This window comes from Eretmochelys imbricata, chromosome 13, assembly GCF_965152235.1.
Source record: "Eretmochelys imbricata isolate rEreImb1 chromosome 13, rEreImb1.hap1, whole genome shotgun sequence".
Lineage (NCBI taxonomy): Eukaryota > Metazoa > Chordata > Testudines > Cheloniidae > Eretmochelys > Eretmochelys imbricata.
This window is the reverse complement of record NC_135584.1, coordinates 43,651,612-43,676,695: the sequence shown is the minus strand read 5'-3', so window position 1 is coordinate 43,676,695 and position 25,084 is coordinate 43,651,612. Positions and strand designations below refer to the sequence as shown.

At 49.4% G+C, this 25,084-nt stretch overlaps 1 protein-coding gene across 1 annotated transcript; it reads left to right on the top strand.

The window, feature by feature from the left end:
• Positions 1 to 126: 126 nt before the first annotated feature.
• LOC144273312 (olfactory receptor 10D3-like) lies at positions 127 to 24,661 on the top strand. Its single transcript, XM_077831774.1, has 6 exons — positions 127 to 163; positions 590 to 884; positions 2,693 to 2,711; positions 3,569 to 3,740; positions 6,203 to 6,494; positions 23,719 to 24,661. The coding sequence occupies exons 1-6, from the start codon at positions 127 to 129 to the stop codon at positions 24,659 to 24,661; spliced, it is 1,758 nt and encodes a 585-aa protein (XP_077687900.1).
• Positions 24,662 to 25,084: the final 423 nt, after the last annotated feature.

Here is a 25,084-nt window from a genome sequence, read left to right as displayed (position 1 = left end):
CCCCCACCCACTTGAGCAGGGTAAATGTACCGATTTCCTTCCAGCCTGAAGGCCACCCCTGGAGGCTGAGCGGTGTCAGAGCTTCACCTCGTCCAGCCACTTCACTCTGCAGCTGGGTCCCTGACAATGAGCCTGCCTGCTTTGCTGCTGGTGCTGGCTCCAGGTATTCAAGGCTCTGCTCTGAGCACGGCGCCACGGGTTGGGATTTCCAGGCTTTTCTGAAAGAAAGGCACTCCGATATCCCGGGGATGGGAGCCCGTGGGTAGACAGACCGACAGTGCAGAGGGAAGGATGGGCAGAGCAGAGGGAAGGGTGAATGGATGGACAGACAGACAGCACAGAGGGAAGGATGGACAGATGGTGCAGAGTGATAGAGAGACAAATGGAAAGACAGCAAAGAGGGAAGGGTGGATGGATGGACAGGCAGACAGCGCAAAAGGAAGGTGGATGGATGGATGGACAGACGGTACAGAGGGAAGGGTGTATTTCCGTTTGCTTGTTTTCTCCCTTGTCTACACAGAGGTGCATGTATTTTTCTGTCATTGCTGAGCAAGAAAACCTGAACTAAAACCAACCTCCTCCCCCCCAGGTACTTTGGCCCAATACACGGTGACCCAGGACCGGTCCCAGGCCCCTGCCCATGAAGGAGAACCCATCCAGCTCAACTGCTCCTACACGGGCACCGAGTACAGCGTGCATTGGTACCGCCAGCCCCAGGGGGGCCAGCCGCGGTTCGTGGCCTCCCTGTCCTCTAGCCGCAGAGACACTAGAGAGAATTTCACCATGAGCCTGGACATCAAAACCAAAAGCAGCTTCTTGTACCTGAACAGCAGCCGCTTGGAAGACTCTGCTGTGTATCTGTGTGCCATGGAGCACCGTGCTAGGTGAGCACAGGCAGCCCATCACGAAACCCTGGGTGCGGCAGGCCACAAGGACCGAAGAGAGCAGACAAGAAGACATTAGAATGGAATGGAAGGATATGAGCACAGAAGAGAAGAAAGGAAAGTAGAACAGAGTAGGCTAGAGGTAATAAGAACAGAATGGAACAGAAAAGAATTCATTGGAATGGACTAGAATAAAAGAAATGTGAATAGAATAAAGGCAGGAGAAGAGGGGTCAGTAATTTAAGGAGGAACCTTGAAAAAACACCTGGAAAATTACAGGTTTCAGAGTAGCAGCCGTGTTAGTCTGTATTCGCAAAAAGAAAAGGAGGACTTGTGGCACCTTGGAGACTAACTAATTTATTTGAGCATAAGCTTTCGTGAGCTACAGCTCACTTCATCAGATGCATTCAGTGGAAAATATAGTGGGGAGATTTATATACATAGAGAACATGAAACAATGGGTGTTACCATACACACTGTAACAAGAGTGATCAGCTAAGGTGACCTATTACCAGCAGGAGAGCTGGGGGGGGGGGAACCTTTTGTAATGATAATCAAGGGGGGGCCATTTCCAGCAGTTGACAAGAATGTCTGAGGAACAGTGGGGGGTGGGGATGGGGAAATAAACATGGGGAAATAGTTTTACTTTGTGTAATGACCCATCCACTCCCAGTCTCTATTCAAGCCTAAATTAATTGTATCCAGTTTGCAAATTAATTCCAGTTCAGCAGTCTCTCATTGGAGTCTGTTTCTGAAGTTTTTTTGTTGAAGTATTGCCACTTTTAGGTCTGTAATGGAGTGACCAGCGAGATTGAAGTGTTCTCCGTCTGGTTTTTGAATGTTATAATTCTTGACGTCCGATTTGTGTCCATTTATTCTTTTACGTAGAGACTGTCCAGTTTGGCCAACGTACGTGGCAGAGGGGCATTGCTGGCACATGATGGCATATACCACATTGGTAGATGTGCAGGTGAACGAGCCTCTGATAGTGTGGCTGTCGTGATTAGGCCCTATGATGGTGTCCCCTGAATAGATATGTGGGCACAGTTGGCAACGGGCTTTGTTGCAAGGATAGGTTCCTGGGTTAGTGGTTCTGTTGTGTGGTATGTGGTTGCTGGTGAGTATTTGCTTCAGGTTGGGGGGCTGTCTGTAAGCAAGGACTGGCCTGTCTCCCGAGATCTGTGAGAGTGATGGGTCGTCCTTCAGGATAGGTTGTAGATCCTTGATGATGCGTTGGAGGGGTTTTAGTTGGGGGCTGAAGGTGACGGCTAGTGGCGTTCTGTTATTTCTATCAAGCATTCTTACAACTACAGTACCCACCTGCTGAAGTGGAGAAACAGATTGATAGAGCCAGAAGAGTACCCAGAAGTCACCTACTACAGGACAGGCCCAACAAAGAAAATAATGAGTTCAATCCTTGAGGGGGCCATTTAGGGATCTGAGGCAAAAATTGGGGATTGGTCCTGCTTTGAGCAGGGGGTTGGACTAGATGACCTCCTGAGGTCCCTTCCAACTCTGATATTCTGTGATTCTGTATATAAATCCCCCCACTGAATGCATCCCATGAAGTGAGCTGTAGCTCACGAAAGCTTATGCTCAAATAAATTTGTTAGTCTCTAAGGTGCCACAAGTCCTCCTTTTCTTTCTGGAAAATTATAAACCTTTTTGTCTTCCGCAATTGCCTGGATTGGGTGGTTTTATATCAAAAATAGCTTCCTAGCCCTGCAATTCTAGTCAATGGGGAAGCATTCCCTGGGGAGACAATCCGGTAACTCAGTAATTCCCATGTGATTTTCCCTCTTATTCAGGTCAAACACTTTCAGACTGGTAACATGCACACAGACATTCTCACATACACAATGACACACTGACACGCAAGCATTCTCACATACAACCTGACATACATATACACAGACACATTTGCACAGACATACACATTCACCTCTCTCTCTCTCTCTCACTCACACACACAAAATATCTCACCTAGACTCACACACATAGGCAGATTCTAACACACAGACAGAAACCCTCACACTGAAATCACACACACAGAGGCATTCTCTGACATACCTACCCCTTCATACACACTCAGAAATATAGATCTCTCCACATATACACCATGACACACGCACACATTTCATCTCAGAGACAGATCCATGCACACTCCTAGATAACATCCTGTATTGGACCAACTTCTGTTGGGAAGACGAGTTTTCCAGCTACACAGAGGTCTTCCTCCACTGGGAAGCCGGTCTCTCCCACCAACAGAAGTTGGTCCAATAAAAGATATGACCTCACCACCTTGTCTCTCCAATAGAGTGGGACCCACACAGCTACAACAACACGGCACACTCCTAGATAAACAGACTGGCCCCCAGAATGCAGCCCACACCCAGAGAATTTCCTGTGTCAGACTTAGATCTCTAGGCAAAAGGACCCAGTCGTGCCTTTCATTGCAGGATCTGGCAGACCCCACAGCACCCATGAACTTCCTTCTGCTGCCAGGTATTACACCCTTTTGTACTCAGTCTTTGTTACTCTCTCTCTCACACACACACACTTCCCGCCTCACACTCATGCAGGATTTAAGAGTTTGGCATCACTTGGTATTTTATAAACAAAGAACTGCATTTATGCCAATTCCATCTCTTTGTGGTCAGCCTTTCCTCTTCTCTGCACAACAGAACCACGTGCAGTTTGTAAAACTCCGTCTGTCTCCTGGTGGCTCATCTCTAGCCCTCCACTGTAAGGGGACTTCCAGCCAAACACCCACCCCCGCCTCCCTGGGCATCACCTCCTTTGGCCTCCCTCGCCCTGTTTTCCCCACAGGGCCCGAGGCCCATACGCTGTCATTCGGTGAGGGAGAATACGTACAGCTCCAGTTACCAGGGAGAGAGCAGAGCATCCATTGCTACTGGCAGTTCCCAGGCAGCTCCGTGCAGTTCATGATATTAAGGATCATGGGTGGCTCTGAACAGGGAGATTCATTCACCATGGCCTTGGACACCACAATTGTTCTCTCAGCTTCCCCAGCCTGGGCCCTCAGCTGTGTACTTGCACGACTACAAAATCCACGGCAGCCTGCCAGGGAGGAGAGGGTGTGTGTGTGTGCAAAGATTTGTAGACCCCTCAGGGTCTATGTGGGAAATGATTTTACTATCCCCACTCACATGCCACAGAGACGGGTGATATTGCAGCAAGAGGGAGGGATGGACAAAGCAGCGGGCAGGGTGGCTAAATGGCTGCATAGACAGATGTGCAACAGGAAATCTAGCCCTAGTGGATCAGGAAAGCGAGGGAGCTCGATAATGAAGCATGAAGACTGCAGAGAATGAGAAGAGACATTTTTCCTTTCTCCATATTCTAATATAAGATCGTTTTGAAGAAATCGCCGTCATGCCCGACGCAGCAGGAAACATCACTTCCTTGTGTGTAAGTAGCCTGCAACACTTATACTGGCGGATTATTCCTCTAGACACGTGAAATCTACTTAAGAACATTAGAACGCCCAGACTGGGTCAGACCAAAGGTCCATTCTGCCCAGTATCCTGTCTCCTGACAGTGGCCATTGCCAGGTGCCCCAGAGGGAGTGAACAGAACAGGGAATCATCCAGTGACCCATCCCCTGTCGCCCACGTCATGACCACACTTTCACGAGGGTTACATTTCAGGGGACGGAGAAGGCTCATCCTCTTCAGCAGTTTGTGGCACCAATAGAATAAGCAATGTGGCCGCGTCTGTCTGTAGCCCTGTGGGTCATTCAGGCCCAGCAGGGATGCACATTGCAGAGGCATAAAAGAGCTGAGCACCCAACTCCCTTAGTCCCCTTTGGAATCTCTGCTGGCGGAAAACTGCTGTAGGGAATGGAGAAGTCCGATGGGCACAATGAGTGAGATGTGAGCAGGATGTTTCTTGTACCCATGTCCCTCTGAATTTAGAGCAAATAGTGTTTCTGTTATCAAGGGGCAAATCTGAGGAGGGTGAGGGCAGGTAACCTTCAGATTGTGAGCCAGAGTCTAGCACAATTTAAGCCAGGCCGACAGCCCGAGCCCATCCAAGGCCCGTGCCCTCTCCAAATTCCATGCACAGCCCAAATTCCGCCCATCACTCAAGCTCTTCACCCACAGCCCTGGCTCTTCCCCACAACCCGTCTGTGTCTAGAAGCCAGGCTCTGCCCACTCAGGGCACCCACTTGTTCAAAGCAGTTCTGCGAAGTGACTCCCTGGGACTCATTTCCTGGCTGTCTTAGGCTACCCCGTAGCTGCAGCCTGTGGGTACCGAAGAGGCTCCTCGTTCAGGAGGAGCAGGGCCGGTGCAACCACTAGGCAAAGTAGGCGGCTGCCTAGGGCGCCAAGTGGTTGGGAGCGGCCAAAAGCGCGCTCCGGAGAGGAGGCAGAGCAGAGGTGAGCTGGGGTGGGGAGCTGCCGCATGGCTCCTCAGGCCGATGGGGCGGGGAGGGGGGGCAGGGAGCTGCCGCATGGCTCCCCGGGCTGAGGGGAGGGAGGGAGGAAGGGGGGTGGGGAGCTGCCGCCTGGCTTCCCGGGCTGAGGGGAGGGAGGAAGGGAGGGGGGCAGGGAGCTGCTACACACAGCTCCTCGGGCTGGGGTGGGGGGGGCGGGGAGCTGCCACAGGGCTCCTGGGGGGACGGGTGCACGGTGGAAGTTTTGCCTAGGGCGCGAAACATCCTTGCACCGGCCCTGAGGAGGAGGAGCTGGTAAATTTGTCCCAGGGGGAGAATTAAATCTACCTGTGAGGGGACAGAACCTTTTGTACTGAACGGGGAACACCCGGCTATACGGCTTCTTTGCTGAGGGACAATGAAGAGATCCTGGCTGCCGTTCCCACAGCTGCTGCTACTGCTGGTGAACATTCCCTGTAAGTTCAGGGACAGGAAACGCTACAGAAGATGCTGAACGTGATGGTGGATTTAAGAGACAAAGACTAATTCTCTGACTCTCCCTTTGCTTTGCTAGCCACGCACCATTCTCTGTACTGGAGTGGATGGGGATACAGGACTCCTGGGTTCAGTTCCCAGCTCTGGCCTGCTGGAGTTCCTTCCCTTTTCTGTGCCTCAGTTTCCCCTCCCACCCTTTGCTTGACTATTTAATCTGTAAGCTCTTTGGGGCAAGGGATGTCTCTTACCGTGCCTTTGGGAATCTCACTGACAGCACTAATCTAAGGAAAACAGCAGTCGTGGGCCAGATGCAAGCCCCTGGAAATGAAGAGAAACTCCACCGGGCTTTGTATCTGGCCAGTGTGTGAACTGGGCAGAGGTGCCCTGTCATCTATGGGGTGTGTCTTTTGCCTTCTGCCCGCAGGGGGGAGCTGCCAGGCCGAGGTGCACCAGAACCTGTCTGCGGTCACTCGGGAAGGGCAGAACAGCAGCATCACCTGCCACTACACGACGAGCGATTTCAGGAGTTTGCAGTGGTTCAGGCAGCTTCCCGGAGGCCAGCCTGTCTCCCTGCTGATTCTGGCGTCCGATGGGAAACAAACCAAGGAGCCCAACCTCACCACGGAGCTCGACAAGGGGAAGCAGCTGAGCTCCCTGCACATCAGAGAATCACAGTTGGGAGATGCAGCCACCTACTTCTGCGCCGTGGAGACACAGTGACACAGGAGCACTGGCAGCCTGTGCAAAAACTCCCCAGCTGCAGGGTAGCTGTCAGGCTGGCTGGCGGTACAACACCACCACCTACTTCTTACACAGTGCATCTCTGAGCGTGCGTCACCTTCCTTAACACGGTCAGCCCCCCACCCCCCTGGTGAGGCAGGGCTGCGCAAGGATCCCCGTCGCAGGGGTCGGGAGCTGAGACAGAGAGGCTGAGGAGGGAATGCACTTGGGGAATACCTCCTAGGGAAAGACCCCCAAGGGAGCAGCTCTCAACCTTTCCAGACTAGTGTTCCCCTTTCCAAGGGTCTGGTTTGTCTTGTGTACCCCCAAGTTTCACCTCACTTAAAAATTACTTGCTTACAAAATCAGACATAAAACTGCAGATGTGTCAGCCACACTTACTGGCCAAATACTGACTTTCTCATTTTCACAATATAATTGTAAAATAAATCAACTGGGATATAAATATAGTCCCTACATTTCAGTGTATAGTACATAGAGCAGCATAAACAAGTCACTGACGGATGAAATTTTAGTTTGTACCAACTTTGCTAGCGCTTTGTAGGTAGTATGTTGTAAACCTAGGCAAGTAGCTAGATGAGTTGCTGTACCCCCAGGAAGACATCTGTGTATCCCCAAGGGTAGGTGCACCCCTGGTTGAGAACCACTGGTCTAAGGAGCCTGAAGGTTTGGAGGGAGGAAGAAAACTAAAAGATAAAATATAAAAACAAATGAAAAGAAAGAAAGAAAGAAAGAAAGAAAGAAATGATGGGTGGATTTATAGATACATAGGGAGAGAGAGAAAGACAGGCATAAGAAACAGAAATGGAGATATGTTAGAAAGAACAATCACCAGGGGCACAAAATAGCCCCCTTCCTTGGGGGAGCCTTAGACACTGAGGATTAAACTGAGGCTGATCTCCGGTTGCCACAGGCTGCGCCCTACAGCACAAGGCTGAGACAGCGGCAGAGTGTTTGTGCAGAGCTGGCTCTGCCCATTCCCATGAAGCCCAGCTCTGGGGATCCCCCCTTTGTTCAGGGGGAGGCAAGTCAGAGCGTTAAACCCAGGGGAAAGGGAACTATTTAACACAGACACAAAACATACCAACAGTGACAACCACAGGGGGAAAAGGAGTACTTGTGGCACCTTAGAGACTAACCAATTTATTTGAGCATAAGCTTTCTACTTTCCACAGTATGCATCCGATGAAGTGAGCTGTAGCTCACAAAAGCTTATGCTCAAATAAATTGGTTAATCTCTAAGGTGCCACAAGTACTCCTTTTCTTTTTGTGAATCCAGACTAATATGGCTGTTACTCTGAGACCACAGGGGGATTCACTTCAATGTGTGTGTCTCTGGCCAGGAGGGGGCAGCATTTCTAACGAAGAGGAAGGAGATTGAGGTTAATCAAGTTGCACCGGTCTCTTGTCTCTTTGCCCAGCAGAGAGCAGCTTTTCCCCTAAGACACCAGAGGCAAAGGGAGGAGGACTTGTGGCACCTTAAAGGCTAATGAATTTATTTGAGCATAAGCTTTCGTGAGCTACAGCTTATGCTCAAATAAATTTGTTAGTCTCTAAGACTCCACAAGTCCTCCTTTTCTTTTTGCGGAGACAGACTAACACGGCTGCTACTCTGAAACAGAGGCAAAGGGTTACGCCAGGGCATGGTTCTATTTTAGTGAGACTAAGGGCTTGTCCCTGATTGTCTGGGCTCACAGTGTGAGAATAAAGTGTGTGATTCCTCCAGCAAAGAGGGCTGCAGACAGATTTTGCATTGCTGTCCTGGAGGCAGGGAGAAAGCACGATCCCCTGGCCTCAGTGCGCTGAGGGGTAACCCGGAGCAGCAATGGAAAGGCAGCTGGCATCCTTGTCAGTGATACTGTCCATTCAGTTCTAGGGGGAGTTTGTCTGTCTAGACTGTGAGCTCATCATGGCGCGGGCTTTTCCACACTGTGTCTGTGCAGTGCCTGGCGAAACAGGGCCCAGATCTCAGTTCCTGGGGGTCTCTGCAGCATCCGTCACAATGCCTCACCCCCCAGCTCAGTTCAGTTCCATTGTATGTTTGTGGAGGTTTTGTCTATTGAGCTCTGGGGGACAGGAATTGTCTTGTATTCTGTGTCTCTACAGCGCCTGGCACAAGGGGCTCTGATCTCGGCTGGGTCTCCAAGTGCTATAATAATAATTCATAGAGTTTAATGCCGGTAAAGATCTAATCTGATCTCTAATAATCTAATAATGTGGAAATGAGGAAGGTCTGGTGCTTTAGCCATTAGCCTGGGACTCAGGAGATGTGAGCTTATTTCCTGGCGCTGCCAGAGAATTTGTGACCTTAGGCAAGTGATTTAGGCTTGGGTTTTGGAAGGAGGCCAACAGAGTCAGGCGCCCAAATCCCATTGAAACTGCAATATGAGTTGAGTGCCTGGCTCCTTTGAAAACCCCCTCCCAGATCTCTCAGTGCCTCAGTTCCCCAGAGCAGTTCTAGTCCCTGATGACCCAAGAGGCCTCTGCATTCTCCAGGAGATGCTGGGCTGATATCACAAGAACGGAGCAGGCACTCAGCTGGTGCTTATCAGGGGAGGTTTGCTGACTTTGATGGAGCCACAAAGATTTACACCAAGGCCCACAATATTAAGAGGTTCTGATTTATTTTGGCTGAAGAAGAAACAGTGATAAGGAGCAATCGCTGGGGAAGATGAGGGGCTGATGAGAACCGAACAAGCTCATCTGTTGCTTCTCCATTTGCCTTTGTCTACAGGGGTGAGCTGCCAAATTAAAGTGGATCAGAGTCCTCCATCTTTGACCAGATCTGAAGGGGAGATCTCCACTCTCCAACACAAATGCAAGAAGCCTGGGAAAGAAGCAGGGAGAACTGGAAGTCCTGGCACAGTCAAGGAATTATGTGTGATTGGAATAACAGAGACTTGGTGGGATAACTCACATGACTGGAGCACTGTCATGGATGGATATAAACTGTTCAGGAAGGACAGGCAGGGCAGAGGAGGTGGGGGAGTTGCACTGTATGTAAGGGAGCAGTGTGACTGCTCAGAGCTCAAGTATGAAACTGCAGAAAAACCTGAGAGACTCTGGCTTAAGCTTATAAGTGTGAGCAACAAGGGTGACGTCGTGGTGGGAGTCTGCTATAGACCACCGGACCAGGGGGATGAGGTGGACGAGGCTTTCTTCCGGCAACTCACGGAAGTTACTAGATCTCAGGCCCTGGTTCTCATGGGAGACTTCAATCACCCTGATATCTGCTGGGAGAGCAATAAAGCGGTGCACAGACAATCCAGGAAGTTTTCGGAAAGTGTAGGGGACAATTTCCTGGTGCAAGTGCTGGAGGAACCAACTAGGGACAGAGCTCTTCTTGACCTGCTGCTCACAAACCGGGAAGAATTAGTAGGGGAAGCAAAAGTGGATGGGAACCTGGGAGGCAGTGACCATGAGATTGTTGAGTTCAGGATCCTGACACAGGGAAGAAAGGAGAGCAGCAGAATACGGACCCTGGACTTCAGAAAAGCAGACTTTGACTCCCTCAGGGAACTGATGGGCAGGATCCCCTGGGAGAATAACATGAGGGGGAAAGGAGTCCAGGAGAACTGGCTGTATTTTAAAGAATCCTTATTGGTTACAGGGACAAACCATCCCTATGTGAAGAAAGAATAATAAATATGGCAGGCGACCAGCTTGGCTTAACAGTGAAATCCTTGCTGATCTTAAACACAAAAAAGAAGCTTACAAGAAGTAGAAGATTGGACAAATGACAAAGGAAGAGTATAAAAATATTGCTCAGGCATGCAGGAGTGAAATCAGGAAGGCCAAATCACACCTGGAGTTGCAGCTAGCAAGAGATGTTAAGAGTAACCAGAAGGGTTTCTTCAGGTATGTTAGCAACAACAAGAAAGTCAAGTAAAGTGTGGGCCCCTTACTGAATGAGGGAGGCAACCTAGTGACAGAGGATGTGGAAAAAGCTAATGTACTCAATGCTTTTTTTGCCTCTGTCTTCACGAACAAGGTCAGCTCCCAGACTGCTGCACTGGGCAGCACAGCATGGGGAGGAGGTGACCAGCCCTCTGTGGAGAAAGAAGTGGTTTGGGACTATTTAGAAAAGCTGGACGAGCACAAGTCCATGGGGCCAGATGCGCTGCATCCGAGAGTGCTAAAGGAGTTGGCGGATGTGATTGCAGAGCCATTGGCCATTATCTTTGAAAACTCATGGTGATTGGGGGAGGTCCTGGATGACTGGAAAAAGGCTAATGTAGTGCCCATCTTTAAAAAAGGGAAGAAGGAGGATCCTGGGAACTACAGGCCAGTCAGCCTCACGTCAGTCCCTGGAAAAATCATGGAGCAGGTCCTCAAGGAATCAATTCTGAAGCATTTAGAGGAGAGGAAAGTGATCAGGAACAGTCAGCATGGATTCACTAGGGCAAGTCATGCCTGACTAATCTAATTGCCTTCTATGATGAGATAACTGGCTCTGTGGATGAGGGGAAAGTGGTGGACGTGTTGTTCCTTGACTTTAGCAAAACTTTTGACACGGTCTCCCACAGTATTCTTGTCAGCAAGTTAAAGAAGTATGGGGTGGATGAATGGACAATAAGGTGGATAGAAAGTTGGCTAGATTGTTGGGCTCAACGGGTAGTGATCAATGGCTCTATGTCTAGTTAGCAGCCCGTATCAAGTGGAGTGCTCCAAGGGTCGGTCCTCGGGCCGGTTTTGTTCAATATCTTCATAAGTGATCTGGAGGATGGTGTGGATTGCACCCTCAGCAAGTTTGCAGATGACACTAAACTGGGAGAAGAGGTAGATATGCTGGAGGTTAGGAATAGGATACAGAGGGCCCTAGACAAATTGGAGGATTGGGCCAAAAGAAATCTGATGAGGTTCAACAAGGACAAGTGCAGAGACCTGCACTTAGGATGGAAGAATCCCATGCACTGCTACAGACTAGGGACCAAATGGCTAGGCAGCAGTTCTGCAGAATAGGACCTAGGGGTTACAGTGGATGAGAAGCTGGATATGAGTCAACAGTGTGCCCTTGTTGCCAAGAAGGCCAATGTCATTTTGGGATGTATAAGTAGGGTCATTGCCAGCAGATCGAGGGACGTGATCGTTCCCCTCTATTCGACATTGGTGAGGCCTCCTCTGGAGTACTGTGTCCAGTTTTGGGTCCCACACTACAAGAGGGATGTGGAAAAATTGGAAAGAGTCCAGCGGAGGGCAACAAAAATGATTAGGGGACTGGAACACATGACTTATGAGGAGAGGCTGAGGAAACTGGGGATGTTTAGTCTGTGGAAGAGAAGAATGAGGGGGGATTTGATAGCTGCTTTCAACTACCTGCGAGGTGGTTCCAGAGAGGATGGTTCTAGACTATTCTCAGTGGTGGAAGAGGACAGGACAAGGAGTAATGGTCTCAAGTTGCAGTGGGGGAGGTTTAGGTTGGATATTAGGAAAAACTTTTTCACTAGGAGGGTGGTGAAACACTGGAATGCGTTACCTAGGGAGGTGGTGGAATCTCCTTCCTTAGAAGTTTTTAAGGTCAGGCTTGACAAAGCCCTGGCTGGGATGATTTAATTGGGGATCGGTCCTGCTTTGAGCAGGGGGTTGGACTAGATGACCTCCTGAGGTCCCTTACAGCCCCGATATTCTATGATTCTATAATTGTGACCTGCAGCTACTCGGGCGCAGCGTCCTGTGTACAGTGGTACAGACAGTTGCCTGGGGAAAGTCTGTCTTGCTGCTGAGCCTGTATAAGGATGGGAATGTTACCCAGGGGCCAGATTTCATAACCGAGCTCTTGGAAAGGGAGAGACAGAGCCATGTCACATCGACGGTTCTCAGCTCGCCGACTCAGCTGGCTATTTCTGAGTTGTGGACACCCAGTGAAACAAAGTGGCCACCCTCCTGTACAAAAACTTTAACTGCTGGGGGCAGTGTTGCACCTTGAAAGAAGTGCATTGGAGAGGAAGGTAATTGCATAGGTCTCTGCAGTGAGTCTGTGTTTTGTCTGGGAGGGACGGGCCTTGCTGTTGATAGGGTGAGAGCGGACATGTCTTGCCTCTACAGCAGGAGAAATGCAAGTAGATTAAAAAAATCTCCAGGAGAGGAAGTTTGCAGGTGATAAATACACGAGGAGCCAAGAACCCTTCTAGCTCATGGTGAACAGAAATGAGGAGCAGCACAAGGCAGAGTTGCCCTGGGGTCTTACTAGTGATCCTGGTCATTCATCTTTACTGTAAGTCCTGAGGCTGTTTAAACCCCTTTATAATAACGGGAGCCAAGATTCTCAGAAGTGACGAATGATTCTGGGTGCCTCGGTTTCATAGATATTAAGGCAGAAGGGAACATTGTGATCATTTAGTCTGACTCCCTGCACCCCAGACAACTTCCCCAGTGATTGCTGCATTGAGCCCATGCTCTGTGTGGATCTGGAGAAAGACATCCAGTCTTGATTTAAAGACTCCAAGATGGAGAATCCACCCACTTCCTTAAGAAAGTTGCTCCAATGGCTAATCACCATTACAGAGGTGTCACCTTATCTCTAGCCTGAATTTCTCCTGCTTCAGCTCCCTCCATTGGCTCTTGTCATGCTTTGTCTGATAGATTAAAGAGCCATCTACTCATAAATCTCCTTCCCAGATAGATGCAGAGAGACTGGAATGAAGTTACCTTTTAAGAATTATTACAAGAATGGCTTAAATAACTGATGTTCCCGAGCTGAAATCAGAGGTCACTAGTATTTGTATTACCCTAGTGCCCAGGAGCCCGAGTCATGAACCAGGACCCCACTGAGCAAGGCACTGTCCAAACACAGGACAGGAGATTCCCTTGCCCAGAGACCTTACTGTCTAATTAGCCTAGACTACAGAACACACTGAAATCCCATGCATAAGTAATTCTTGGGATCACAGTCTTAAAATCACCTCAAATCATTCCTGTAGCTCTTTTCTGGCCAGTTGGGACACTGCCTCTGATAATCAGACTCTTTCCGGTGTCTCACGTTGGGCACCCAAGAATTACGAGTCACTTTTGTAAATCTTAACCCAGGGGAGGTGATGAATGCCAGAACAATGTGAAAACGATGCGTTCTTCTGTTCTCCTGGGATTTAGGGATGATGGAGGGACCTGATTCGTTGATCATTCTGTTTATAAATCTAAATTCCCTTTCCCACTAGGTGTAAGTTGCCAGGTTAATGTGGAGCAGAGTCCGCTGTCCCTGAGCAGCTCTGAAGGACAGGACTTCAGCCTGCCCTGCAGTTACTCCAGCTTGGCAAGAAATGTGCAGTGGTACCGCCAGGCCCCGGGGGAAAGCCCTGCCCTCCTGGGGATTTTGTACAAGGATGAGCAAGCCACACGGGGGCTGAATCTCAGAGCTGAGCTCCGTACCACAGAGAAGCACAGCTACTTGAACATCACCCAGGAGCAGCTGCAAGACGCAGCCACCTATCTCTGCACAGTGGAGTCACAGTGACACAGGGCGGTTCCCAGGCGATGCAAAAACTCTGCAGCTGGGCTCTAGCCACATTTATTAACCGGGGGGCTTGCAAACTGAGCAGCTGCTTCTCCATTGCCTCACCTGGAGGTTGCCCTTGATGTACAAACAGGGGAGTAGTGAGCAGAAGGAGAGGCAATTTTACCTCTGTGTACGGCACTGCTGACCCCACTGCTGGAATGCGGTGGCCAGTTCTGACGTCCACATTTTAAAAGGATATTGAAAAATTCGAGAAGGTGCCAAAAAGAGCCACAAAAATTATTCAAAAGCTGGAGAAAATGCCAAACAGTGTGAGACTTAAAGACTCAATCGGTTTAATCATAAAGGCCAAGTGATGATTTGTTTATGGAGTATAAGTACCTTCCTCGGGAGAACATTCCTGGTTATAAATGAGCTGCTTAATCTCGTGGAGAAAGGCACAACAAGAACCAATATGTCTGGAAGCTGAAGCCAGACACATTCAAATTAAGCATAAAAAAAACAAAAAACATTGAGGATGATTAACCACTGGCACAAACTACCAAGGGAAGTGGCAGATTCTCTAGCTCTTCCGGCCTTCAGACCAAGATTGGCTGCCTTTCTTTGAAAGGGTTAGTAGCCTAACGCAGGGATTTTCAGACTTGGTCTGTGGCTTGTTCAAGGTAAGCCCCTGGCGTGCCGTGAGATGCTTTGTTTACCTGAGCATCCACAGGTTCTGCTGCTCACAGCTCCCAGTGGCTGCAGTTCGGCGTTCCCGGTGAATGGGAGCTGCGGGAAGTGGTGGCCCAGCCTGTACTGCTTCCCACAGCTCCCATTGGCCGGGAACAGCGAACCACGGCCAGTGGGAGCTGTGAGCAGCCTAAACCTGTGGATGCTCAGGTAAACAAAGCGTAAGGCGGTCTGCCAGGGGCTTACCCTGAACAAGTCGTAGCCCAAGGTTGAGAACCCCTGGCCTAATGGATTGAGAGAAGATGTCTACATGGTATATCTTGATTTTAGTCAGGCGTTTGAGACAATCCCACATGTCTACCTCCAGAAGAAGAAGGGGGAATGTCCGGGTTCCAGCAACGCGGACACAGGTAACTAACCGCTTTCATGTTCTCTCCACAGGTACCATTGCGGAGAGTGGACCAGATGATATGTCTGGGGGGAGAAAGCAGAAGGAGACTCCGCTGGTTGGAAGGCATGAGATGCGCTGTCCTGAGATGGGGGGGTTCCACGACCACCACTCCCAAGAGAAGGAGGCAGGTGGTGGTGGTCGGGGACTCTCTACTCCGGGGGACTGAGTCATCTATCTGCCGCCCTGACTGGGAAAACCGAGAAGTCTGCTGCTTGCCGGGGCCTAAGGTTCGCGATGTGACGGAGAGACTGCCGAGACTCATCAAGCCCTCGGATCACTACCCCTTCCTGCTTCTCCACGTGGGCAACAATGATACTGCCAAGAATGACCTTGATCTGATCACTGCGGACTACGTGGCTCTGGGAATAAGGATAAAGGAGTTTGAGGCGCAAGTGGTGTTCTCGTCCATCCTCCCTGTGGAAGGAAAAGGCCTGGGTAGGGACCGTCGAATCGTGGAAGTCAACGAATGGCTACGCAGGTGGTGTTGGAGAGAAGGCTTTGGATTCTTTGACCATGGGATGGTGTTCCATGAAGGAGGAGTGCTGGGCAGAGATGGGCTCCACCTTACGAAGAGAGGGAAGAGCATCTTCGCGAGCAGGCTGGCTAACCTAGTGAGGAGGGCTTTAAACTAGGTTCACCGGGGGAAGGAGACCAAAGCCCTGAGGTAAGTGGGAAAGTGGGATACCGGGAGGAAGCACAAGCAGGAATGTCTGTGAGGGGAGGGCTCCTGCCTCATACTGAGAATGAGGGGCGATCAGCAGGTTATCTCAAGTGCTTATATACGAATGCACAAAGCCTTGGAAACAAGCAGGGAGAACTGGAGGTCCTGGTGATGTCAAGGAATTATGACGTGATTGGAATAACAGAGACTTGGTGGGATAACTCACATGACTGGAGTACTGTCATGGATGGTTATAAACTGTTCAGGAAGGACAGGCAGGGCAGAAAAGGTGGAGGAGTAGCACTGTATGTAAGAGAGCAGTATGGCTGCTCAGAGCTCCGGTACGAAACTGCAGAAAAACCTGAGTGTCTCTGGATTAAGTTTAGAAGTGTGAGCAACAAGAGTGATGTAGTGGTGGGAGTCTGCTATAGACCACCGGACCAGGGGGATGAGGTGGATGAGGCTTTCTTCCTGCAGCTCGCAGAAGCTACTAGATCGCATGCCCTGGTTCTCATGGGTGACTTTAATTTTCCTGATATCTGCTGGGAGAGCAATACAGCGGTGCATAGACAATCCAGGAAGTTTTTGGAAAGCATAGGGGACAATTTCCTGGTGCAAGTGCTAGAGGAGCCAACTAGGGGGGGAGCTTTTCTTGACCTGCTGCTCACAAACTGGGAAGAATTAGTAGGGGAAGCAAAAGTGGATGGGAATCTGGGAGGCAGTGACCATGAGTTGGTTGAGTTCAGGATCCTGACACAGGGAAGAAAGGTAAGCAGCAGGATACGGACCCTGGACTTCAGGAAAGCAGACTTCGACTCCCTCAGGGAACGGATGGGCAGGATCCCCTGGGGGACTAACATGAAGGGGAAAGGAGTCCAGGAGAGCTGGCTGTATTTCAAAGAATCCCTGTTGAGGTTACAGGGACAAACCATCCCGATGTGTCGAAAGAATAGTAAATATGGCAGGCGACCAGCTTGGCTTAACGGTGAAATCCTAGCGGATCTTAAGCATAAAAAAGAAGCTTACAAGAAGTGGAAGAAAAGGAGTCCTTGTGGCACCTTAGAGACTAACCAATTTATTTGAGCATGAGCTTTCGTGAGCTACAGCTCACTTCATCAGATGCATACCGTGGAAACTGCAGCAGACTTTATATATACACAGAGAATATGAAACAATACCTCCTCCCACCCCACTGTCCTGCTGGTAATAGCTTATCTAAAGTGAGCAACAGGTTAGGCCATTTCCAGCACAAATCCAGGTTTTCTCACCCTCCACCCCCCCACACAAATTCACTCTCCTGCTGGTGATAGCCCATCCAAAGTGACAACTCTTTACACAATGTGCATGATAATGAAGTTAGGCCATTTCCTGCACAAATCCAGGTTCTCTCACTCCCTCACCCCCCTCCAAAAACCCACCCCCATACACACACAGACTCACTCTCCTGCTGGTAATAGCTCATCCAAACTGACCACTCTCCAAGTTTAAAACCAAGTTAAACCAGAACATCTGCGGAGGGGGGGGGCAGATGTTAGGCCTGTCCTGTAGTAGGTAACTTCTGGGAACTCTTCTGGCTCTATCAATCTGTTTCTTTACTTCCGCAGGTGGGTATTGTAGTTGTAAGAAAGCTTGACAGAGATCTTGTAGGTGTTTATAAGAAAATAACAGAACTCCACTAGCCGTCACCTTCAGCCCCCAACTAAAAACCCTCCAACGCATTATTAAGGATCTACAACCTATCCTAAAGGATGACCCAACACTCTCACAAATCTTGGGAGACAGGCCAGTCCTTGCCTACAGACAGCCCCGCAACCTGAAGCAAATACTCACCAACAACCACATACCACACAACAGAACCACTAACCCAGGAACTTATCCTTGCAACAAAGCCCGTTGCCAATTGTGCCCACATATCTATTCAGGGGACACCATCACAGGGCCTAATAACAGCAGCCACACTATCAGAGGCTCGTTCACCTGCACATCCACCAATGTGATTTATGCCATCATGTGCCAGCAATGCCCCTCTGCCATGTACATTGGTCAAACTGGACAGTCTCTACGTAAAAGAATAAATGGACACAAATCAGATGTCAAGAATTATAACATTCATAAACCAGTCGGAGAACACTTCAATCTCTCTGGTCACGCAATCACAGACATGAAGGTCGCTATCTTAAAACAAAGAAACTTCAAATCCAGACTCCAGCGAGAAACTGCTGAATTGGAATTCATTTGCAAATTGGATACTATTAATTTAGGCTTAAATAGAGACTGGGAGTGGCTAAGTCATTATGCAAGGTAGCCTATTTCCTCTTGTTTTTTCCTACCCCCCCCCCCCCCCCGCAGATGTTCTGGTTTAACTTGGTTTTAAACTTGGAGAGTGGTCAGTTTGGATGAGCTATTACCAGCAGGAGAGTGAGTCTGTGTGTGTATGGGGGTGGGTTTTTGGAGGGGGGTGAGGGAGTGAGAGAACCTGGATTTGTGCAGGAAATGGCCTAACTTCATTATCATGCACATTGTGTAAAGAGTTGTCACTTTGGATGGGCTATCACCAGCAGGAGAGTGAATTTGTGTGGGGGGGTGGAGGGTGAGAAAACCTGGATTTGTGCTGGAAATGGCCTAACCTGTTGCTCACTTTAGATAAGCTATTACCAGCAGGACAGTGGGGTGGGAGGAGGTATTGTTTCATATTCTCTGTGTATATATAAAGTCTGCTGCAGTTTCCACGGTATGCATCTGATGAAGTGAGCTGTAGCTCGCGAAAGCTCATGCTCAAATAAATTGGTTAGTCTCTAAGGTGCCACAAGGACTCCTTTTCTTTTTGTGAATACAGACTAACACGGCTGTTACTCTGAAAGAAGTGGAAGGTTGGACATATGACCAGGGAAGAGTATAAAAATATTGCTCGGGCATGTAGGAATGAAATTAGGAGGGCCAAATCGCACCTGGAGCTGCAGCTAGCGAGAGATGTTAAGAGTAACAAGAAAGGTTTCTTCAGGTATATTGGCAACAAGAAGAAAGCCAAGGAAAGTGTGGGCCCCTTAATGAATGAGGGAGGCAACCTAGTGACGGAGGATGTGGAAAAAGCTAATGTACTCAATGCTTTTTTTGCCTCTGTCTTCACTAACAAGGTCAGCTCCCAGACTGCTGTGCTGGGCATCACAACATGGGGAATACATGGCCAGCCCTCTGTGGAGAAAGAGGTGGTTAGGGACTATTTAGAAAAGCTGGACGTGCACAAGTCCATGGGGCCGGATGAGTTGCATCCGAGAGTGCTAAAGGAACTGGCGGCTGTGATTGCAGAGCCATTGGCCATTATCTTTGAAAAATCGTGGCGAACGGGGGAAGTCCCGGATGACTGGAAAAAGGCTAATGTAGTGGCAATCTTTAAAAAAGGGAAGAAGGAGGATCCTGGGAACTACAGGCCAGTCAGCCTCACCTCAGTCCCTGGAAAAATCATGGAGCAGGTCCTCAAAGAATCAATCCTGAAGCACTTACATGAGAGGAAAGTGATCAGGAACAGTCAGCATGGATTCACCAAGGGAAGGTCATGCCTGACTAATCTAATCGCCTTCTATGATGAGATTACTGGTTCTGTGGATGAAGGGAAAGCAGTGGATGTATTGTTTCTTGACTTTAGCAAAGCTTTTGACACGGTCTCCCACAGTATTCTTGTCAGCAAGTTAAAGAAGTATGGGCTGGATGAATGCACTATAAGGTGGGTAGAAAGTTGGCTAGATTGTTGGGCTCAACGGGTAGTGATTAATGGCTCCATGTCTAGTTGGCAGCCGGTGTCAAGTGGAGTGCCCCAGGGGTCGGTCCTGGGGCCAGTTTTGTTCAATATCTTCATAAATGATCTGGAGGATGGTGTGGATTGCACTCTCAGCAAATTTGTGGATGATACTAAACTGGGAGGAGTGGTAGATACGCTGGAGGGCAGGGATAGGATACAGAGGGACCTAGACAAATTGGAGGATTGGGCCAAAAGAAATCTGATGAGGTTCAATAAGGATAAGTGCAGGGTCCTGCACTTAGGACGGAAGAACCCAATGCACAGCTACAGACTAGGAACCGAATGACTAGGCAGCAGTTCTGCGGAAAAGGACCTAGGGGTGACAGTGGACAAGAAGCTGGATATGAGTCAGCAGTGTGCCCTTGTTGCCAAGAAGGCCAATGGCATTTTGGGATGTATAAGTAGGGGCATAGCGAGCAGATCGAGGGACGTGATCGTCCCCCTCTATTGGACATTGGTGAGGCCTCATCTGGAGTACTGTGTCCAGTTTTGGGCCCCACACTACAAGAAGGATGTGGATAAATTGGAGAGAGTCCAGCGAAGGGCAACAAAAATGATTAGGGGTCTGGAACACATGAGTTATGAGGAGAGGCTAAGGGAACTAGGATTATTTAGTCTGCGGAAGAGAAGAATGAGGGGGGATTTGATAGCTGCTTTCAACTACCTGAGAGGTGGTTCCAGAGAGGATGGTTCTAGACTATTCTCAGTGGTGGAAGAGGACAGGACAAGGAGTAATGGTCTCAAGTTGCAGTGGGGGAGGTTTAGGTTGGATATTAGGAAAAACTTTTTCACTAGGAGGGTGGTGAAACACTGGAATGCGTTGCCTAGGGAGGTGGTGGAATCTCCTTCCTTAGAAGTTTTTAAGGTCAGGCTTGACAAAGCCCTGGCTGGGATGATTTAATTGGGGATGGGTCTTGCTTTTGAGCAGGGGGTTGGACTAGATGACCTCCTGAGGTCCCTTCCAACCCTGATATTCTATGATTCTATGATTCTATGATACATCCCTGTGCACAGAGACACAGAGAAGGGGCAGGGGAACAGCAGGGGATACAAACCAAGGATAAAGCTCTGCTGGATTCAGAGGCCTTCAGCTGAACCTGTGGCCCAGGTTACTCCTATTTCACACCTCTGGGGGGAATTCTCTGCCTTGTGTCACACCGCAGGAGAGCCTAGATGAGCATGAACGTCCCCTCCCTCCCTCACAATGTCTGGGTCAGATTCTCAGCTGGTAGAAATCTACACAGCTCCTTTCAATCCAATGGCGTTACTCCTGATTTACACCAGGGTGTGTGGCTGTGAGGGGAAACAGCCCCAGGAAATCCAGTGGAGTTCCCCAGGAGTCAGGTCAGGGGGAGAGAGAGCAGAATCCAGACCGTGGTGGAACTGGAGATCTGGCCCTTTCAGTTCCATGGTGCTACACTTACTGATGCTGGCGGAGGGCTTGGTCCCGGGGGTCTATGAGCGTTCTCTCAAATGATGCAAAATCTCCATTAATTGGTGACTCTGCTGCGGTCTTAGTCTGAGAGCCTGGTGGGGATTCAGGGCCCTGGTCCCGAAGGGCCTGAAGGGGATTTAACGACCACAGAGAGCCATAAGGAGGCTGGAAGCTGTGAGGAAGCTGTGGGGCTCAGCGGCAGTATGGGGTGATACGCTGCAGGCAGCCCTGCCTAGCTTCGGAGCGGATTAGGTCTCCGGGTTGGATACCAAGAGCCCAGGCTGTTCACCTCTCCTGGGCGATGGGCCGTTTGGGATAAGAAAGCTGGATGGTGCTACACAGGAGTCACGGCCGGGGACAGAAAGGAAGAATTCCAGGCAGCTGGATCGGCCTTTCCCAATGCAGCCAGTGTAAGACTCCTACTTTGGTAAAGTTCCCTCGGTCTCTGCCTGTCTCTGAATCTGTCAGTCTCTGTCTCGCACAGAGGGAGATGACGTCAGCCAAATATTTTCTTTAGAGAGAAATCGATCCACCGTGTATCCATCCTTCTCCATGCAGTACCTGCCTGCCTGTCTGTTGTGTATCTCTATGATTTATCTCCCACTCTCCACCTGTCATAAACCCAACCCGCCAGCATCTCCCCTTCAGCTCTGCCTCTTCTGCATGGCAAAAAGTCCCTAGCAAAACCCAAACAGGGTCTCTGTTATTGTCCTTTAAATCTCACCTTAAAAATCCCTCTGGCATGTTATCCACAGAGCCGAGCCTGCTGATCACGGCCGAGCAGAGACAGGCTGTGGCCAGGGGTGCTGGAAAAATTTGTGTAGCGGAGATGCTGAGAGCCACTGAACCAAACTGTGAACCCTGAGTATGAGGGAAACCACGTTCAACCAGGGGGTGCTGCTGAACCCCCAGCACCCCGAGTTCCAGCACTTATGGCTGTGGCTATTCCACTTCTCATTCTCTCTTTTTCCTTCTCTCTCTAACCCCAATAAAGCCCCAAACAATTCACATAATTAACAAAGCTGGGGCAATTCTTCACCACATTCATTGGTTTGTATGTTCCATCCTTGTCCTCTTCCTTAACACAAACACGTAGCAGCCCGTGCCTTTATATCAACAAAACCCTACCAAATCAAAGCATGGCACTGCACAGAGGATAATAACTCTGTGGAGAGCAGGAGAGACAGAGAGAGAGAGAGAACAAACCACATATGGGAAATGTTAGCCACAAACGGAAGGCTCTAAGGTACCATGGTGAGAAGGGTGGAGAAAGGGCCTACATAGAATAGAATTGAGGAAACTGGAAAAGGACAGGAGAGAAGAGTAGAAACTAGAATAGAATAGGTTTCAGAGTAACAGCCGTGTTAGTCTGTATTCGCAAAAAGAAAAGGAGTACTTGTGGCACCTTAGAGACTAACCAATTTATTTGAGCATAAGCTTTCATGAGCTACAGCTCACTTCATCGGATGCATACTTTACTAAAACTAGACAAGCCATTTACAACACACACTTTGCTTCTCTTGATGACATCTTCATCATCTGGACCCATGGAAAAGAAGCCTTTGAGGAATTCCACCATGATTTCAACAATTTCCATCCTACCATCAACCTCAGCCTGGTCCAGTCCACACAAGAGATCCACTTCCTGGACACTACAGTGCTAATAAACGATGGTCACATAAACACCACCCTATACCGGAAACCTACTGACCACTATTCCTACCTACATGCCTCCAGCTTTCACCCTGATCACACAACACGATCTATCGTCTACAGGCAAGCTCTGCGATACAACCGCATTTGCTCCAACCCCTCAGACAGAGACAAACACCTACAAGATCTCTATCAAGCATTCTTACAACTACAGTACCCACCTGCGGAAGTGAAGAAACAGATTGATAGAGCCAGAAGAGTTCCCAGAAGTCACCTACTACAGGACAGGCCCAACAAAGAAAATAACAGAACGCCACTAGCCGTCACCTTCAGCCCCCAACTAAAACCTCTCCAACGCATTATTAAGGATCTACAACCTGTCCTGAAGGACGACCCATCACTCTCACAAATCTTGGGAGACAGGCCAGTCCTTGCCTACAGACAGCCCCCCAACCTGAAGCAAATACTCACCAGCAACCACATACCACACAACAGAACCACTAACCCAGGAACCTATCCTTGCAACAAAGCCCGTTGCCAACTGTGCCCACATATCTATTCAGGGGACACCATCACAGGGCCTAATAACATCAGCCACACGATCAGAGGCTCGTTCACCTGCACATCCACCAATGTGATATATGCCATCATGTGCCAGCAATGCCCGTCTGCCATTTACATTGGTCAAACTGGCCAGTCTCTACGTAAAAGAATAAATGGACACAAATCAGATGTCAAGAATTATAACATTCATAAACCAGTCGGAGAACACTTCAATCTCTCTAGTCACGCAATTACAGACATGAAAGTTGCTATATTACAACAAAAAAACTTCAAATCCAGACTCCAGCGAGAAACTGTTGAATTGGAATTCATTTGCAAATTTGATACAATTAACTTAGGCTTGAATAGAGACTGGGAGTGGCTAAGTCATTATGCAAGGTAACCTATTTCCCCTTGTTTTTTCCTACCCCCCTTCAAAGACGTTCTTGTTAAACCCTGGATTTGTGCTGGAAATGGCCCACCTTGATTATCATACACATTGTAAGGAGAGTGATCACTTTAGATAAGCTATTACGAGCAGGAGAGTGGGGTGGGAGACATACAACCATACTGTGGTGACTCATTTCGTCCTCTTAGGGATCCCCAACGCCAGCGGCCTCCAGACCATCCTCTTCATCACCTTCTTAGCCTTCTACCTCTGCACTCTGCTGGGCAACCTGCTCATCTTATTAGCCATCCTTGCTGACCCCCGTCTGCACACCCCCATGTATTTCTTCCTCTGCAACCTCTCCGTGCTGGACATCGGTTTTTCCTCCATCAGCACCCCTAAATTCCTGGCCAACCTCTGGGCCAAGAATAGAACCATCTCTCTGGGCGGGTGCATGTCCCAGGTCTTCTTCTACCACTTCCTGGGCAGCACTGAGTGCCTGCTCTACACGGCCATGGCCTACGACCGGTACGTGGCCATCTGCCACCCGCTGCGCTACCTGCTCATCATGAACCGGAGGGTGTGCGCCCTCCTGGCCGCCGGCACCTGGCTCACCAGCTCCTTCCACGCCACCATCCTCACCAGCCTGACCTTCACGCTGCCCTACTGCGGGTCCAATGTGGTGGACTATTTCTTCTGCGACATCTTCCCGGTGATCAAGCTGGCCTGTGCGGATACGTACATCATCGAGACCGTGACCTTCACCGACACTGGCATGGTGCCCACGACCTGCTTCCTCCTCATCCTCGCGTCCTACGTCAGGATCGTCTATTCCGTCCTGAAGATAAACTCGGCCGAAGGGCGGCGCAAAGCAGCCTCCACTTGCGCCTCGCATCTGGCGGTGGTGACGCTGTTCTTCGGGCCCTGCGCCCTGGTCTACACGCAGCCCCAGCTGAGCAAAGTGCTGGTGACCCCTGTGCAGATCTTTGGCAACGTGGTCACGCCCATGCTGAACCCGGCCATCTACACGCTGAGGAACAAGGAGGTGAAAGCGGCTCTAAGAAAACTGAGAGGGGGTCAAACGCCTGCACGTTGATATGCAGCAGCTGCAGGCATAGCATATGGGTCTGCTTGGAAATACATCGACAAATACATCTCCATGGCGGCTCTGTGGCTCTTGTGAACGTCTCTGTCTCTCCCCATCCCCACACAGCCCCATCTATCTATGTGGATCTCTACCAGTCATAGAAATGCTCCTAATATACTGAGCTGTCTTTGACACGCTGTAAGGCTGATCTTTTCCAAGCTGCCTGAGGGACAGGCACACTCAGCCTATATTCAAATTAATAAGAATTGGAGATCCAAATTTTGTAGAGGACTTACAAAATCTTGGCCTTATTACACAGCTCTACAGAGCTCAAACTCTTTAAGTCTATCATTATCAGGCAGGTTTTCTACTCCTTCAATTATTCTCATGGTTCTTTTCTGAACCCTCTCCAATTTATCAGCACCCATCTGG